Source organism: Mobula birostris, chromosome 8 (assembly GCF_030028105.1).
Source record: "Mobula birostris isolate sMobBir1 chromosome 8, sMobBir1.hap1, whole genome shotgun sequence".
Lineage (NCBI taxonomy): Eukaryota > Metazoa > Chordata > Chondrichthyes > Myliobatiformes > Myliobatidae > Mobula > Mobula birostris.
Window position 1 is genome coordinate 70,662,503 of NC_092377.1, and position 18,885 is coordinate 70,681,387.

General features: G+C 40.4%; 1 protein-coding gene across 1 annotated transcript in view; it reads left to right on the plus strand.

The window, feature by feature from the left end:
- The window catches only part of actr2a (actin related protein 2a), a 37,853-nt gene extending 33,841 nt beyond the window's left edge, over positions 1–4,012 (plus strand). The window contains exon 9 of the mRNA XM_072265434.1: positions 2,057–4,012. Within this exon, the coding sequence (XP_072121535.1) occupies positions 2,057–2,227 (171 nt within the window). The 3' untranslated portion in view covers positions 2,228–4,012. The remainder of the gene's footprint in view (positions 1–2,056) is intronic.
- Positions 4,013–18,885: the final 14,873 nt, after the last annotated feature.

An 18,885-nucleotide genomic window follows, 5' to 3' on the forward strand; every position in this document is an offset into this window, starting at 1 on the left:
TTCTGACTCCTGTATAATTTCATTAAAGCATGTTTACTTGTGTATTCATTCTCTTGAAATAAAGATGAATACACTATTTGCCATTCCAAATGCTTGTAAAATGCTTTTTAATAGGGCCGGGCATCTCTACAACCCACACCTCCAATCTCATCTCAGTAACTGGAACAGCTGACTCCAAATAGCTTTTGTAGAAGGCATTACCCCAGAGGTTCACATACTTTTTTGAACCTAGACTGATCATTTAAATGGTGTACTTGGTATTTGATAAGTACAATTGTTTGTGTATTAGTTTAGGCAGATTGTGTTTGTCTATTTTTGTGATTTAGATGATTAAATCATATTTTGAGTAATTAATGCAGAAAAACAGGTAATTGCAAAGGGTTCACAAACTTTTTCCTGCAACTGTTGGTCCCTTTAAACAGCCACACCTTTCAATCTCTCACTATCTAAGAAATAACTGATTTTTCACCTCATGCGTTAGTCAACCAAATTAAAAACTGTTTATTCCTAATAGTTTTTGTCTGTTACCTCATCCCAATTTATTACTCTTAATTTCATACTCTGTGATGTAGTTTATAATCTTAGCAAAGGCTTTTAAAAAGTCCCAATATTTCCACTGGTTTTCTCTGGTTTAAACTACAGCTACAAACTTGGTTTTAAAGTTTGTCAAACATAAGATCAAAGTCAACAGGGACTAAAACAGAAATTTGTTTCCCAAGTGCTTGGTTGCCATCGTATATTAGTTCTTGTATTTTCTATATAGCTGAGGTCAGGCTTGAAGAAAAGTTGCCAGTTCTGAAGAAGGGCTTCGGCCTGAAATGTTGACTGTTAATCATTTCCATAGTTGCTGCCTGACCTGCTGAGTTCCTCCAGCATTTTGTGTGTCTTGCTTTGAAATCAGACTGACTGTTCTGTCATTCCTTGTTTTCCTCCGCCCCCACCCTTTTCTTGGTCCCTTGTTTTTTTTTTTGTTTTCTTTCTAACTGTCCCTCCTTTTCTGCCTTCCTCCATCTATACTCTTCGTCTCTTTTCCCAGCTCTTTTCTTGAGTGTTAGGAAGATTTATTTACTTTTTAAGTGAATTTACCCAGTTATAATTCTATTTTATTTAATCCCAACTGTTTCACTAAAGTTCCAGTAAGAATGTTAGATATTCCACCTAATCTGTTATCATGTGAGGATCACATTATGCCATCATTTTTAAATCTCTGAACCCAGCCCAACAAACCAGTCTAGTTAAGGTAATCTAACAGCCTTGTGATTTTCCACATATTGACAGTTTTAAAAATTATTGCTATATTTCTATCATTTGCTAACTAGTTGATGATGCTTTCCTCTGGATACAATTAATTCGAGGTACAGGAGTCATAGCATGAAGCAATCCAAAGAACTGTAGGTTAAGACACAAATGTTCCTCTCCCACTTCCAGAACATCTGGACAGCATTTTTTCCCATTGACCACCATTGCACATCACAGTATCAGTTATTTTGTGATTATAATTTCCCTAGATGGTGGCTGACCTTTAACAGCTTGCTGAATGAAGTAGGTGTTCATCAGCGCTTCTTGACAGTGTTTGAGCTGTCCAACTATGGCTGATCCTGACTCTGTGTTCCTACTTGATATCACAGTTCCCACCCAATGGGAAACATGAGTCAGCTATTTCAATGCCGTTGTGAATTGAAGCTGGGATACGCTTCTTCCCTGCCCTACACCAAGTTATATAGTTTGCCACTTTTGTAGTAAATTTGATAATGCATAAAAGTAATGAGCATAAGGCCGTCAGGATACCTTGGTCATGCAGACTCTAAAGCAAAATGAAGCTTGTGTTTAACTATTCTGGAAAATAAGTGACATCTATTGCTATACACACTAACTTAGGCACTGATAACATTTGCTGCTGTTGGCAAAAGTATACATTTGTCAATAGAAACAGACTTGTGTGCTGTCTGCTACAGTCTTATTTAAACAAGCTGTCAAAGTGACTGAACTGGATTGTAAAACTCAAGGAGAATGTGCATGCTTTGGTTTTTGATTTGTGCTGTTTATTTCCTTATAGAAATTCAAGATTCGTATAGAAGATCCACCACGTCGCAAACATATGGTGTTCCTGGGTGGGGCTGTGTTAGCAGACATCATGAAAGACAAGGATAACTTCTGGATGACCCGACAAGAGTACGAGGAAAAGGGTGTGCGTGTGCTAGAGAAACTCGGTGTGACTGTTCGATAAAGCAACACATTAACTCCAATGGTTCTTGCTGCTTTTTTTTCCTCCCCTTGCTCATCTTTAAATCACTTGGATCTGACGTGAATAGGCTTCTGCCCTCTGACTCCTGGGGTCAAGTTGTGTTCACTGTTTCTACTGGTTTCCTGGGAGAGCTTTGTTTAATGTTTGTCAACTTCTCTAAATTTAAAACCATTTAATTTGACCATTTCCCTGCAAATAAAAGTCAAGGCAAAAGGGGTCTGTCTGCTGCATTGTTACTGCCCTCTAGGCACTGGGATAATTCCTCTAGGCTTCTTTATTTACATCTGTAGTGTTGTACTGCTAGCTGTGGCTGGGGTATACCAGATGGTTCCTTCTGCCAAAATGGAACTACCACTTTCATTTATTTTAAAGAAACAGCTTTTATTACCACTTTATCGCAGTGGTTAGCACTATTGAAAATTGATTTTAATGTAGATGCATCGTTAGGAAAGGGGCCAGAATAAGTTGTTACCAGTGTCATTTTTTTAAAAAAAAATCTGTAGCATCTTATAATGAATTATTAATTCAACTTGGATTCTTTGTGGGGTGTTTAAATGGTAAAAGTCAGCTAAACATTGTTATGTCCAATGTTTCCTCGTGAAATAGTGGAATGCAGTGATGCACATTTGATACTGTAAAGAGAAAATGTCTATGTACAGCGAACTCTTCACATGGCACAAGGCTACAGCAGTAAAAACTAGTCAAAAGGGACTGGGTTCCCTTATGTTTATAGATTTAAAATTTGTAGCTATGTTAACTAAAATGAAACCTATATTATATAAATATATATTAAATATGAAAAGCTATAACTAGCTCATTGATACATCTGATATTTAAGCGTGTCATATGGGAACTCGCCAAACATTAAGAACAATTGCAGAAATGTGGTTACCCAGTGCCTGAAGAGTTATAACTGGATCTCATTTTCATATCATAAATTGCATAAAACAAAATAAAGCAAAACAGTTTATAGATAATTGTGCATTCATTGTTGAAATTGGTTCAGTGGTGTATTTGCTGGGGGTGGGGAAGGTCGTGTGAAGGAATTAATATTTCAGAATGTTACTGAATTAGTGTGCAACTACAGGCTACGCAGCCCATCATGCTTCTGGTGCTAACTTGCTATCCAAACTAACCATTGCACTTTACTTGCAATCGTTTAATTTGCTTTCCTTATCCAGCTATTTGAGTGCAATTGAATTGGCTTCAATAGCTACCTGTGAAATGCATTCCGTATTCTATTAACTTTGTTCTGTGGGAATGGGTTTGGGGGAGAGAAATCCTTTGAACATCTGCAATTTCCATTAGAATTACCTGAAGACTGTTGGGTTAGTGACTAAATCTGATCTGCCAAATTTAGTAAAATGATCTAGACTTGAGGTTTTATCTTTGAAAAGCATGGTACCTGTAACTAATATAATATGGATGAATGGCATTCAGACTATTTAATTTGAGATTTCAACCTTCAGTTTATTTTAGAGATGTTATCTGACCTGGCAGTACTATGTCTGAACTAACATGGTCCATATCTGCATAACATACTTCAATTACTTTCAATCTTAGAGTTTAATTATGGGTTGCCTTCATTATCCTCTTTGCTTGAAACACCGTTGTTTTTAAGAATGAGTGAAACTGGTGACAGTATTGTATGAAGTTTTTAAATGGTTGCTCTGTTTTTTTTAAAGCTGTACTCTGCAACTTTCAATGAAGTTGTGCAGACAACTTGTAGACTGTTTCTATTAAAAAGTAAAGTTGATCATAAATATGTTTTTGTGCATGAGGTTACTTAACTTTCTTGGTAATAAGATTTTGGACAAATCTAGGATGAATTGTACCCACGATCACAAGATCTACCTGGGGAAACTGCTAGACAATACTCATTTGTAGCTACATTATTACCAATCAAAGCAGATATACAGTAAATGGCAGAGCTAGTTGTGTATTCTTTATTTTTTAAATTTGAATTGATTTTTCACATGTAGGGTGAATGTAACCAAGTACATTTAACTTGCCTTGTTGGTCCTGTTAAACTTGTATCAGAGGTGGGGTTAATTGCTGGCTGACATTGATGCATTGCTTCACTTACAATATCATAAATTACCAGGTGATAATTCAGTGGAATTTTTGTTTCAAATTGTATTTACCAGTGAAATCTGCATACGTTGGCAGGCACGTGCAGGGCCAAAGTGCTTCTTGATGAGTTTAATTCTGAACCGTAATGGTTGTATAAAATTGGGGGGGGGCATAGATAAGGCAAATGATCAGTCTTGGGGGAGTCTAAAATCAGAGACCATGGAAAGATTTAAATACAACTTGAGAAGAGGCAACCTTTTCCACAGTTTTGGTGATTATGTGGAATGAGTTGCTAGAGGATGTGATAGAGACATACGTTTACAGCATTTAAAGGACATTTAAGGAGTTACGTGGATGGGAAGGGTCATTGTTGTACACCGTAGAAACATTCTTTGGCCCATAACCTTCAAACTGTCGTGCAACATTCTCCAGGCCTCTGCCCTTTACTGTGTATGTCCTGCCCAGTTTAATTTTCTAAAAAGTATGAAGTATTTCTTCTCTGAGTTAAATTCCATATGCCATTCCTTGGCTTTACCAGTTGATCTAGATGCTGTTTGAATCTTGGATAACCTCCGCTTGTCCACTTTATCACCAACTCTAGTGGCATTTTGCAGTCTTAAAATGCCACGGATCCTTAATATAGATGACAAGAAACAATGGACTCAGCAGTCATCCATGAGGAACACCACAGGTCACAGGCCTCCAATTTGGAAAAGCAGCCCTTCACAAACATCCTTTGATTCCTACCACCAGGCTGATTTTTTTTTTTTATCCAATTGGCTAACTCGCCCTAGATCCCATGTGATCTAACCTTCCAGATCAGCCTACCTTGTAGGACCTTGCTAAAGTCCATATGGATGATGACTACTTGCCCTGGCCTTGTCAATCCTCTTGGTCACCTCTTCAAAAACATATCAATCAAATTTGTGGAGCATAATTGCCAGCAGAGCTATCCCTAATCAGTCCTTGTCCTTCCAAATGCAGGTAGATTCCACCTTTCAAAATCTACTCCAGTAACTTTCCCATCACTGGACTTGCTCGCTTGTAGTTCCCTAGCTTGTTGCTGTAGCCTTTAAAGGTACATCATCAGCCACCATCCAGTTTTTCAGCACCTCACCCATGGCTAATGATTTTAAAAAAACACTATCTGTGCCTCAGCAATTTCTTCACTGGCTTCTTTCAATATCCAAGGTCAAGACCAAGGGGTTTGTCCACCTTTTGGAATGTGATGTGTTTTACTGCATCATTATTCTTTCTGGATTTCCTAGCTCCCATGATTTTTCTCCCTAGTAAATGTAGAAAAGAAATATTAATTGAAACATCGTGCCATCTCCTGTGGATCCACATGTAGATGACCATTCCTCCTCCAAGATTGAGGGGAGATTTGAGCGGTATACAAAATTGATGGGTATGGATAGAGTAAAATGTGAGCAGGCTTTTTCCATGGAGGTTGGGTAGGAGTGCAACTAGAGGTCAAGGGTGAAAGGTGAAAAGTTTAAGGGGAACCTGAGGAGAAACTCTACTCAGCGTGGAATGAGCTGCCAGTGCAAATAGTGCATGAAGAGAAGTTTGGATAGGTACATGGATGCCAGGGGTATGAAAGGCTGTGGTTCAGTTGCAGTTTGGTGGGACCAGGCGGTTTATATGGTTTGGCATGGACTAGATAAGGCCTGTTTCTGTGCTGTACTTTTCTATGACTATGTAAGGACCTATTCTGTTCCTAGTAATCCTTTGCTCTTAATGTACTTAAAATCTCTAGAGATTCTGCTTTACCTTATTGCATCTCTTTATACTAATAAAGTACTTGCCAGCTGCCTCTACCTCCGTTCCTTTCCCCAATCAGAGCCTCAACATCCCCTATAAACTAGGTTTACCTTACCCTTCACTCCAACAGGATCACAGTGACTCTGAACTTTCCATTTCACCTTTTGAAAGCTCCCATCTGACAGACTTTGTTATTCTTGCAAATAGGCTTTCCAATCAACCTTAGCAAGTTCCTGTCTGATGCCTTCAAAATTAAACTTACCTTTGTTTAGAACTTTTAATTTGTGGAGTAGTTCCATCTCTCTTCCCCATTTACCTTTTTTAAAAGCTAATCGAAGTGGGGTGACTGGTGCCAGTACTCCCCCACGATGCTTCAGTTATTTGCTCTGCCTCTTTTTCCAAAAGGAAGTTCTGTTTGGCCATCTACCTGTTGCATGAATTCCACCACATTAAAGCCCTTAAGTGCTTTGGCAATCCTAGTCAACAGTCAGAAAATTAAAACCATCTATTACTGCAACCCTATATTATTTGTGACCTCCCTGCACATTTTCTAATTCCTGCTGACAGGTGGGCCTATAGTACAATCCCATCAAAATGATCACAGCCTTCCTGATGGGTATGAATGAGTTGGGCTTGAAGGGCGGCTTTCCACGCTGTCCAGCTTCCCCACTTCATTTCTGAATGCATTAATGGGTATTGTGGCACTTAGGATGGGCAAACAATGGAGTGAATTTTCATAACACTAAAGGATATTTGCAGGATAATTTTTTGATAAATCCAAAATTTGTATTTTTAGTTGAAATAAACTGAGCCTTCTCTCTCTAGCACTGGAGAGGTAGTAACAGGACAAGGAAATGGTGGACAAACTGAATAAGTATTTTGAATCAGTCTTTATTGTGGAAGACACTAGCAATAGGTCAGAAGTTTGAAAGTGTTGGGGCAGAAGTGGATGAAATGCCATTAGTAAAGAGAAGCTGCTTGGGAAACTGAGAAGGTCCAAAGATGCCCAAACCCTAATGCATGGGTAGCTTTAGAGATTATGGAGGCATTAGTAATGATCTTTCAAGAACCACTAAATTCTGGAATGGTTCTGGAGGACTGGAAAATTGCGAATGTCACTCCACTCTTCAAGAAGGGAGAGGGGCATAAGAAAAGAAATTATAAACCACTTAGTGGTTGAGAAGATGCTGCAGTCCATTATTAAGGATGTGGTTTCAGGGTACCTGGAGGCACATGATAGGCTGAATTTTCCTTCAGGGAAAATCTTGCCTGACAAATCTGTTGGAATTCTTGAAGAAATAACAAGCAGGATAGACTACGGAGAATCAGTGGATTTTGTGTACTTGGATTTTCAGAAGGGCTTTTAAAGGGTGCTGCACACGATGCTGTTTAACAGGTTAAGAGTCTATGTTATTACAGGAATGATACTAGCACGCATAGAGAATTGGCTGATTGGCAAGATGCAAAGAATGGGAATAAAGGGAAACTTTTCTGGTTGGTTGTTGGTGATGAGTGGTTTTCCTTGGGTCTCGATGAGGACTGCTTTTTACGTTATACTGTATGTCAATGATTTGAATGAAGGACTTTGTGGCCACGTTTGTGGATGATACAAAGATAGGTGGAGGGACAGGTAGAGTCGAAGCAGGGAAGCTGTGGAAGCACTTAGACAGATGAGAATGGGCAAAGAAGTGGCAGATGGAATACAGTGTCTAAGTGTATGGCCCTGCACTTTGGTAGAAGAAATAAAAGTGTAGACTATTTTCTAAATGGAGAGAAGATCAAAATCCTGAGATGCAAAGGGACCTGGGAGTCTTTGTGCAGAATTCCCTAAAGGTTAATTTCTCAGCGGAGTCAGCAAGAAAGGCAATTGCAATGTTAGCATTAATTTCGAGAGGACGAGACTATAAAAGCAAGATGTAAGGCACTGGTAAGGCCTCACTTGGAGTATTGTGAGCAGTTTTGGGTCCCTTATTTAAGAAAGGATGTGCTAACATTAGAGAAGGTGCTGAGGAGGTTTACGAGACTGATTCCAGGAATGAAAGAATTACCATAGGAGGACTGATTAATGGCTCTCATCCTGTATTTCCTGGCATTTGAAAGAATGACTGGAAGGATCTCATTGAAACCTATTGAATTTTGAAAGGCCTTGAGAGAGAGAATGTGGAGTGAATATTTCCTATGGCGAGGGAGTCTAGGACCAGAGGGCACAGCTTCAGAATAGAAGGATGTCAATTTAGAATGGAGGAACTGCTTTAGCAGAGAGCGGTGAATCTGTGGAATTCATTGCCACAGGCAGCTGTTGAGGCCAATTCATTGGGTATATTTAAGACAGAGGTTGATAGGTTCTTGATTAGTCAGGGCATGAAGGGTTACAGGGAGACGGCAGGAGATAGCAGCTGGGAGGGAAATGGATCAGCCATGATGAAATGGCAGAGCAGACTCAATGGGCATAATTCTCCTATATTTTATGGTCCTCTGATTATTCACTCAATTGACACGTTCAGTAAAATCGTACAACATTGATATGTAAAATGTATACACTTTTTGGCTACACCTGTTCTTTAAATGTGAAATTGTATTTACATGATGTTCAGTCATAGGCTGATAAAAGGGATAAATGGTGCCAGATAATGACTGTTGCCTTTGCTATTCATTGCTAAATCCCTCTCCTCCAACATCCACAAAATCATAGGGCATAAGATCAGAATTGGGCCTTTCAGCCCATAGTCTGTTCTGCCATTCAATTATGACTGATTTATTTTTCCCTCTTAATCCCATTCTTTCTTCTGTATGTATCCTTTGATGTCCTAACTAATCAAGAACCTATCAACCTCTGCTTTAAGTGTACCCAATGACTTGGCCTCCACAGCCGTCTGTGGCAATAAATCCTCTGGCTAAAGAAATTCCTCATCTCTGTTCTAAAAGGACCTCCTATTCTGAGGCTGTGTCCTCTGGTCCTAAACACTCCCCGTTATAGGAAACGTCCTTTCCATGGCCACCCTATTTAGGCCTTCCAATATTCGGTAAATTTCAGAATTGGATTTAATATCACTGGCATACATTGTAAAATTTGCTGTTTTACGGTAGCAGTAGCATTACTGTGCTATGCATTAAAAAGCTATAAATTACAATATGATTTTATATGTAGTGCCAAAAGAGCAAAATAATATAGCTCCCCCTGCCCCCCCCAAACTCCAGCAAATACAAGCTCAACCCAGAGCCATCCATTGCTCCTTGTGTGTTAACCCTTTCGTTCCTGGAATAATTTTAATAAACCTTCTCTGGACCAGCTACATAACCCCTATACCTCCCAATGCAACTGAATCTTGGACTTCCTAATTGAAAGACCGCAATGTGTGGGGATTGGAAATAACATCCACATCCCTGACAATTAACCACAGGGATATGTGCTTAGCCCACTGCTCTGCTCTCCTCTACACCCATGACTGTATGGCTAGGCATAGCTCAAATGCCATCTATAAATTTGCTGATGATACAACCATTGGCAGAATTTCAGATGGTGACTAAAGGGTGCACAGGAGCGAGATATACCAGCTAGTTGAGTGGTATCACAGCAACAGTCTTGCACTCAACGTCAGCAAGACCAGAGAGCTGATTACGGACTTCAGAAAGGGTAAGACGAGGGAACTCAAACCAATCCTCCTAAGAGAATCAGAATCAGGTTTATCATCACCGACGTGTGACATGAAATTCGTTATTTCAGAGGAATCAGACGTGGAGAGACTGAGCAATTTCAAGTTCCCGGGTGCCAATATTTCTGAGGACCTAACCTGGACCAAACATATTGATGCAGCCATAAAGGAGGCAATTTAGCGGTTATATTTCATTGGGAATTTGAGGCGATTTGGTTTGTCAACTAAAACACTCAAAAACTTCTACAAATGTACTGTGGAGAGCATTCTGACTGGCTGCATCACTGTCTTGTGGGTGGGGTTGGAGGCTACTGCACAAGATCGAAATAAGTTGCAGAAACTTGTAAAATTGATCAGCTCTATCCTGAATACCAGCCTCTGTAGAAACCAAGAAATGTTCAAGGAATGGTGCCTTAGGAAGGCAGTGTCATTAAGGATCCCCAACTCACTGTTGCCACCAGGAAGGGGGTACTGAAGCCAGAAGGCGCACACACTCAGTGATCGAGGAATAGCTTCTTCCCCTCTGCCATCCGATTCCTAAATGGATATTGAACCCGTGAATACTACCTCACTACATTTTTATTTCCGTTGTTTTGCATTACTTATTTTAGCCTAACTATTTAATAGATATGTATACTTGAAATTTTGTCTTTTTCTTTAGATTTATTTATCATGTATTTCATGGTACTACTGCCATAAAGTTAACTAATTTCATGACGTGTGCCAGTGATATTAAATCAGAATCAGGTTTATTATCACCGGCATGTGATGTGAAATTTGTTAACTTAGCAGCGGCAATTCAATGCAATACATAATCTAGAAGAAAAAAACCAAAATATAATAATAAATAAATAAACTACAGTATACATATACTGAATTGCTTAAAAATCATGCAAAAAACAGAAATAACATATATTTTAAAAAGTGAGGTAGTGTCCAAGGGTTCAATGTCCATTTAGGAATCGAATGGCAGAGGGAAAGAAGCTGTTCCTGAGTCACTGAGTGTGTGCCTTCAGGCTTCTGTATTTCCTTCCTGATGGTAACAGTGTGAAAAGGGCATGCCTTGGGTGCTGGAGGTCCTTAATAATGGACGCTGCCTTTCTCAGACACCGCTCCCTGAAGACATCCTGGGTACTTTGTAGGCTAGTGCCCAAGATAGAGCTGACTAGATTTACAACCTTCTGCAGCTTCTTTCAGTCCTGTGCAGTAGCCCCTCTATACCAGACAGTGATGCAGCCTGTCAGAATGCTCTCCACAGTACAACTATAGAAGTTTTTGAGTGTATTTGTTGACATGCCAAATCGCTTCAGACTCCTAATAAAGTATAGCCACTGTCTTGCCTTCTCTATAACTACATTGATATGTTGGGACCAGGTTAGATCCTCAGAGATCTTGACACCCGGGAACTTGAAACTGCTCACTCTCTCCACTTCTGATCCCTCTATGCGGATTGGTATGTGTTCCTTCATCCTGAAGTCCCCAATCAGCTCTTTCGTCTTACTGATGGTGAGTGCCAGGTTGTTGCTGAAACACCACTCCACTAGTTGGCATATCTCACTCCTGTACACCCTCTCGTCACCACCTGAGATTCTACCAACAATGGTTGTATCGTTAGCAAATTTATAGATGGTATTTGAGCTATGCCTAGGCACACAGTCATGTGTATGTAGAGAGTAGAGCAGTGGGCTAAGCACACACACAGTGTTGATCGTCAGTGAGGAGGATATGTTATCACCAATCCGCACAGATTCTGGTCTTCTGGTTAGGAAGTTGAGGATCCAATTGCAGAAGGAGGTACAGAGGCCCAGGTTCTGCAACATCTCTCAATCAGGACTGTGGGAATGATGGTATTGGTTCTGGTTCTGATTCAATGCTAGTGCATCCTTTCTTTAATATAGAGTTTAAAATGCTCATAGTAGAGTTAACCAGCATCTTGAAGCTTAATTTAACTATCTGTTGGCTCAGAGACTGCATATTATGCAATACATGATTTGTCTCCTATCTTTTCTAAGTTGTTTGGTGCTTTTTTTGATCACACTATTGAGGTGCAATTTATCTCTTCAGCTGTCTGGAATAGTGTACTTGGATCATGCATTCAATAAGTTTGATGTTACCATTTTTGGCACCTTTTCCGCCATCTAATATACTGCCTACTTCACTCTGTGACTGCAGTCAGTATCTATTCCATTGCACCAGCTCTCAAACATGCAAGTCTACCCACTAGCGGGACAAGTGCAGTAAGGTGCATGAGAAAGCTACCACTTGTAAACTGCACAGTGTCCTGCCTTGAAAATATGTTGCTGCTGCTTGGCTGATGGCTCAGGATTCTGGAAATTCTCCACAGCACTGTAGATCCTCAAGGGCAACAGGAGCTATAATAACAGCTAATTGCCACACGTTGAAGGATAATTGAGGATGGCTGCTAAATGCTGGCTTTGCCTACCTCCAGGATATACTGTTTTAATAAACTGAATTAATTTATCAGTAAAAATCCAAATTTGAGTGTGTCTTCATGAACAGTGGTGGTATTCTCACTGTTGAGGAGGGGGCTCCACACATACTTGTAAATACAGGGACTGGACTACTCTTTGGGTTTGCATTCCACAGGCTACATACACGGGAGTGATCCTCACCAAGGCAATCACCTTCCCACCTCCTGTAGTGTCCTCATGCCACCTGTACTCAATTTTCCCCCATATTCTGAAACCCACAGGTTGGAAATTGGCATGCTTTGAATTATATGCTGTGGAATTTCAGGTTTTGCTTTAGGAAATGTTCCTGTTAAGAAATAATATTGAAGACAATATTGACTAATCAGAGATGGCCAGCAATGGATTTGCCATGGCCAATCCAGTTTGACCATTCTGATGGTTGAATGATTTGTAATTTTTTTAATTAACTTTATTTGTCACATGTACATCAAAACATACAGTGAAATGTGTTGTTTGTAACAAACCAAAGAAGCGAGGATTGTGCTGGGCCACACTTCCAGCATCAGCACAGCATATTCAGAACTTCTTAACCTATGCCATATGTCTTTTGAGTGTGGGAGGAAACAAGAGCAGCTGAAGAAAGCTTAGATGGTCATGGAGAAAATATACAAACTCCTAATAGTGGCGGTAATCAAACCCTCATCTTAAAGGAACTATTGTATCAGAACTTTTTCTCAAACTTCCAGGTGCAGTTCTTTTTTTAAGGTGTTCATCTGGCCCAGTGTCCTGACTGAAAGGTGCACAGTTGATTTCACTTCTCCAAGAGTGCCTCACAAACCCACAGCCTACTTCACCAGGGGCTGAAGTTTCAGCAGCATGGAAACAGTGCCACCTGCAGGTTCCCTATGAGTTGCGTACCATCCTGTGTTGAAAAAGTACTGCTGATTGTTCCTCTTTATTCAACATGTGGAGAAACTGAATTCCATCCTTGGGTAACTTTATAAAATACTAGCATTGGCATTGCTCGCATTATGATTTCAATTATTATGTCTACATTTATTTCCATGCAATTGGGTCTTATAACACTTTTTGTAAATAAAAGCTAACTAGAAATAATATAATTAAGGAGTTCAACTTATGTAGTTTTATTAAAGTTAGAAATAAAAACATATACATTGAAAATATGCAGAGTACTGTAGAAAAATCTTATGCACATATACATAGCTAAGGTGCCTAAGACTTTTGTACAGTACTGTAGTAATTCTATGTGCTGCAGCAAAAAAAAAATCATGACATATGCCAGTGGTGATAAACCTGATTCTGATATGGGTCTCTATTGTGGACTGAGAGTGGGTAGGGAGAAGGGAGAGGGGAATCATGGTTGGGTAAAGGTGAAGAGGGAGGGGAGGGTGCAGGAAGCACCAGAGAGACATTCTGTAATGATCAGATGACTTTGCCTGGTGTCTCAGGGCTGGGTGTGGCTGCACCTGTGTCTCCCCCACCCTTCCCTGGCACTCCTCTTCCACCTGTGCCACACCTCTAACAGGGCACTCCTTCTCTACCACCTGTGCCTCTCCTTCTCTAGCACCTGTGCCACACCTCTAACGGGGCACTCCTTCTCTACCACCTGTGCCACACCTCTAACGGGGCACTCCACCCTTGCTTTTCCCAACATCCTTTGCTCCCATCAGACTTAAAAACTGGCTCTCCACTCCACACTGACAAATACAGTCACTCTGCAAGTCTTAGGCACCCCAGATATATATATATATTGAAGATTTCTGCACAGTATTGTATATAAAGATTACATTAAAAGTAGTTCTAAAGTAGACATGTACCTTACTACAGTGTGTAAATATACCTGATTTCAATGTCAAAGTGCTTCAGAAGACAGTTTTGTTCATCTAGTATGAAGAACATATAGATTATTTTTATCTCTGATTCTGGAGCAATCAATATGCAGATGACCATGGGTAGACCTTTGGCTTTTGTAAACCATTGCTCCTCATTAATGCTCATAACAGAACTAAGTTGAACAAGGAACTGACATCACTTGAACTAAAAAGCTGATGGGAAAGTTGGTATCTGAGGGATGAAAACATCTTCCCCAAAGGCATTACCATTTGCTATTATAGCCTCAATTATATGTGGTAACCATTTTCAAACTGCTAATTTTGCACCATTGCACTGTACCAAATTCCTGGTTTACATGACTGAAGTTACTTTATTTGAGTTTAAGGTCATATGATGGCCTACCAGGTGAGGCATGAGTTTAAAAAGCGACAGGAAAATGATCCAGGTCTTGTCTATAACTGTCACACTGTCAGTAGATTTATATTATACAGGTTGTTTGGGAAGCTTTGAACAAGATAATTAAAGAGGTTATAAGTGATTACTCTCAACACTGGTACTCCACAATGCTGTATCTTCAGGTCTTTACTCCCTGTACGCTCATGACTGGCCAGATTCTGTTCTAATTCCATCTACAAGTTTGCAGATATTATTACCATAGTGGGCTGTCTCTCAAACAATGATGAGTTAGAGTGTAGGAAGGAGGTAGAGAACCTGGTGACATGGTGTCATAGCAACAACCTTTCCCTCAAAATCAGCAAATGAGCAAGCTAGTCGTTGACTGTGGTGGGGAAGGGGGAGCAGTGTACATGCTCCTGTGTTCATCAACGATGTTGAGGTAGAGATGGTCGAGAGTGTCAAGTTTGTAACTGTGAACATCACCGATAGACTGTCTTGGCCACACCATGGCCAAGAAAAGTCAGCAATGCTTCTGCTTACTCAGGAGACTAAAGAAATTTGGCAAGTCCCCATCAACCCTTTGCAATTTTATCTTTTGCATCATTCTTTTGTATTAAATTTTGTACTTACTTGCAAACTTAAGTCATTCATATAGAGTGGAGTCACTTTTGGGAAAACAGCAAGCATCAGATCATGAAGTGGCAATTCAACTTAAGTTTTCTTATCAAAATTATTCCTGTTGAGTCTTCAAGTTTAATTTTCTTGTTTCCTAATTAGAGTAAATTTGAAGCAAACTCACAAATTGATTACCTTTCATATGTGCTTGCATATGGTGTAATTCAAGTGTAATTGTTTAACAACAGTTTCCCAATTTCAGTTCACCTGCTTTAGTATCATGGAATTAGTGGTAGCATTTGATGGCAATATTTTGCTAACGCTAATGTCCTTTGTGTTCCTGAGGGCCCCCTTTGGAGGATTTGAGGAAACTAAGGATGTAGTACAAAACTTTATGCATTTGCACATAAAATTAAAATTTCTAGGTTGTTCCATTACTGAGCTGTTCCACAGGCCACATGGATATTCTGTTTTATTGTATGTCTTTAGATGGTATTGTTGAATTGCTTTCTGTTGTTGAACCTGGAGCTCCTGCATCAACTAGTTAACAAATCTCACGTCACATGCAAGTGATAATAAACGTGATTCTGATTCTGAACTGTGCTGCGGGGGTACTTTCAGGAAAAGGACCTCAGTAGTTCATGAAGCCAGCTTACCACCACTTTCTCAAGGTTACTTTGCAATGGATGACAAATACAGTTAATTAAATAAATACTGCCCTTGATGCCTGTCAAGAAAATTGAATAACTAATGTGATCTATTTTATCAATGTTTATCTGATTTGCACAATGTCATTGCTGAAGTTTGCTCTGTGCTAATTGCCCACCATTTCTTATGTCACAATGGTGGTTACTCTTACTGCAGCCACTTCAGTACTTCAAGATGCATTCTGACTTTCTATATGGCACCATAAGTATAAGCAGAAATAGGGACTTTCAATCTCAGATAGAGATTGAAAGTCCCTATTTTCCAATCCTTTCCTTTAACTTCAAGCTGGTGTTTTAGTCATTTAAAAAGTTCTGGCAAAAAGCCGATGTGGGTTGATTTTTGACAAGAGAATCTTTCTAGCACATTTCTTGCAGGCTCACATCAGCCTTTAAATTTGTAGTAGCTTGTCTGAGAAGACCCATGATCTACAACGTAGAGGAAGTGAATCCTATCCTTGTGTATCTCACTTGACTGAGATCTTCGCCTTGGGTGTACAGGGGAGCTAGTATTATTAATATATATTTTAAAAATAGTTTCTTTCTAATGCTTGAGGAAATAACTGCAAATAAAATACTTTTTATATAATAATTTTACAGACCAATATTGTACGTGTGCTTTTTAAGAACTTTTCTTCATCGACCTAGAGGGGGTTGAATTTTATTCTTCAACAATGAGAGCAGCAGCCATGAGTGCCCTAATTTTACTTTGACATATTTTTACGTCTCCCTGTGGATAGATCCACTTTGGTCCATAAATAGGGTAGTTTCACCAGCAGGAGACTGCAAGTGCTCACACAACTTTCCAGTGCGGCTTTGCAGTGTAAATGTGAGCACAAGAGCTTCTTTCATTCCCTCTCTGCATTGCTGGAAGAGGGCAACATAGGAATGTCTGCTGTTGGTTATTTTTCATCTGTTTCAGGCTCAGTAACAATGCCGTATTGTATTACCAAAAGATTATTTAATCCTCGAGTTAAAACCAGCACGTTATTTACTTGGTCCAATGCCTTATTTACACCATTATATCAAGGTTGGACAAGTTACAATCCTGCCTCCAACAAGGAAAGTTAATGTACTTGCAGTGAAACTAGAAATAGGAATCAGCTCCATGTCAGAATGCCGTTCAGTCTGCAATGGAACAAAGTCACACACTTTGCAAATACACCTGACAAAATGCACCTGCTCAATTTTTCAAATCTGTGCACTGCTTTCAGCCTACTGCGATCGGTATCTTACAGCTTTTGATCAATCAGCATTTCATTAGCTCTATTCTTCCAAAGTAGCACAGCCGAGTCAAGCTGCTGCCTCATGATTCCAATGATCTAAGTTCAATTTCTTTCTCCAGTGAGGTCGAATTGGGCGTATTGCGTGCAGTTCTGGTCACCTACCTGGAAGAATCAAACTTAAAAGAGTGCAGAGAAAATTAATCCTGCTGGGACCGGAGGACCTGCGTTAACGGGAAAGGTTGAATAGATGAGGACTTTATTTCCCTGAGGGGAGAGTTGATAGAGATATTCAAAGTGATGAGGGGGATAGACAGGGTGAATGCATGCAGGTTTTTCCCCTCAGGCTGGGTCAGACTAGAACTAGAGGTCATTGCCTTCATTCAGAGAGTGCTGCGACTGGAATGAGCTGTCACTGGAAGTGGTGCATGTGAGTTCAATTGTAATATGTAAGAGAAGTTTGGGCAGGTACATGGATGGGAGAGGTAGGGAGGGCTAAGGTGCAGGTAAAGTAGATGGGAGTGGGCAGGTATGGGTGAGATGGGCTGAATGGCCTGTTCCTATGCTGTAGTGCACTATGACTCTCATACTGTTTGCATGGCATTTACTCATTCTCCCTTTGGGTGTGTGGGTTTCCCCTAGGAGTTTTGCTCCACCCATGACCCACTGCTGTTCAGTTTGTGAGGTTAGTTGACCATTTTCTATTTCCCCTTGTGTATAAGTGAGTGGTAGAGTCTGAGGTAACGATGGGAGTGTGGAGTAGATGAAGTGGGACTGACGTAAGATTTATATGAGTGGTTGGTGTGGAGTCGGTGAGCTGAGGGTGGGGGGGGGCCCGTTTTCATGATGTATGTACAGTGGCATGCAAAAGTTTGGGCACTCCTGGTCAAAATTTCTGTTACTGTGGATAGTTAAGTGAGTAGAAGATGAACTGATCTCCAAAAGTCATAAAGTTAAAGATGAAACATTCTTTTCAACATTTTAAGCAAGATTAGTGTATTATCAAAGTTGCTGGTGAACGCAGCAGGCCAGGCAGCACTCTAGGAAGAGGTACAGTCGACGATTCGGGCCGAGACCCTTTGTCAGGACTAACTGAAAGAAGAGCTAGTAAGAGATTGGAAACTGGGAGCGGGAGGGGGAGATCCGAAATGATAGGAGAAGACAGGACAGTTGATTGGCAAAGGGGATATGAGAGGATCATGGGACAGGAGGCCCAGGGAGAAAGACGGGGGGGGGACCCAGAGGATGGGCAAGGGGTACAGTCAGAGGGACAGAGGGAGAAAAAGGAGAGAGAGAAAAAGAATGTGTGTATATAAATAAATAACGGATGGGGTACGAGGGGGTGTGGGGCATTATCGGAAGTTAGAGAAGTCGATGTTCATGCCATCAGGTTGGAGGCTACCCAGATGGGATATAAGGTGTTGTTCCTCCAAGCTGAGTGTGGCTTCATCTTTACAGTAGAGGAGGCCGTGGATAGACATGTCAGAATGGGAATGGGACGTGGAATTAAAACGTGTGGCCACTGGGAGATCCTGCTTTCCAGCAATTGCGGATTTCCTTGTGTATAAGTGTATTATTTTTGTTTTGTACAATTTTAGAGTGAAAAAAAGGAAAGGAGCACCATGCAAAAGTTTGGGCACCCCAAGAGATTTGAGCTCTCAGATAACTTTTACCTGCTCCCAATGTGGTCTTCTATATATTGGCGAGACCTGACGCAGACTGGGAGCTCGTTTCGCTGAACACCTACGCTCTGTCCACCAGAGAAAGCAGGATCTCCCAGTGGCCACACATTTTAATTCCACATCCCATTCCCATTCTGACATGTCTATCCACGGCCTCCTCTACTGTAAAGATGAAGCCACATTCAGGTTGGAGGAACAACACCTTATATTCCGTCTGGGTAGCCTCCAACCTGATGGCATGAAC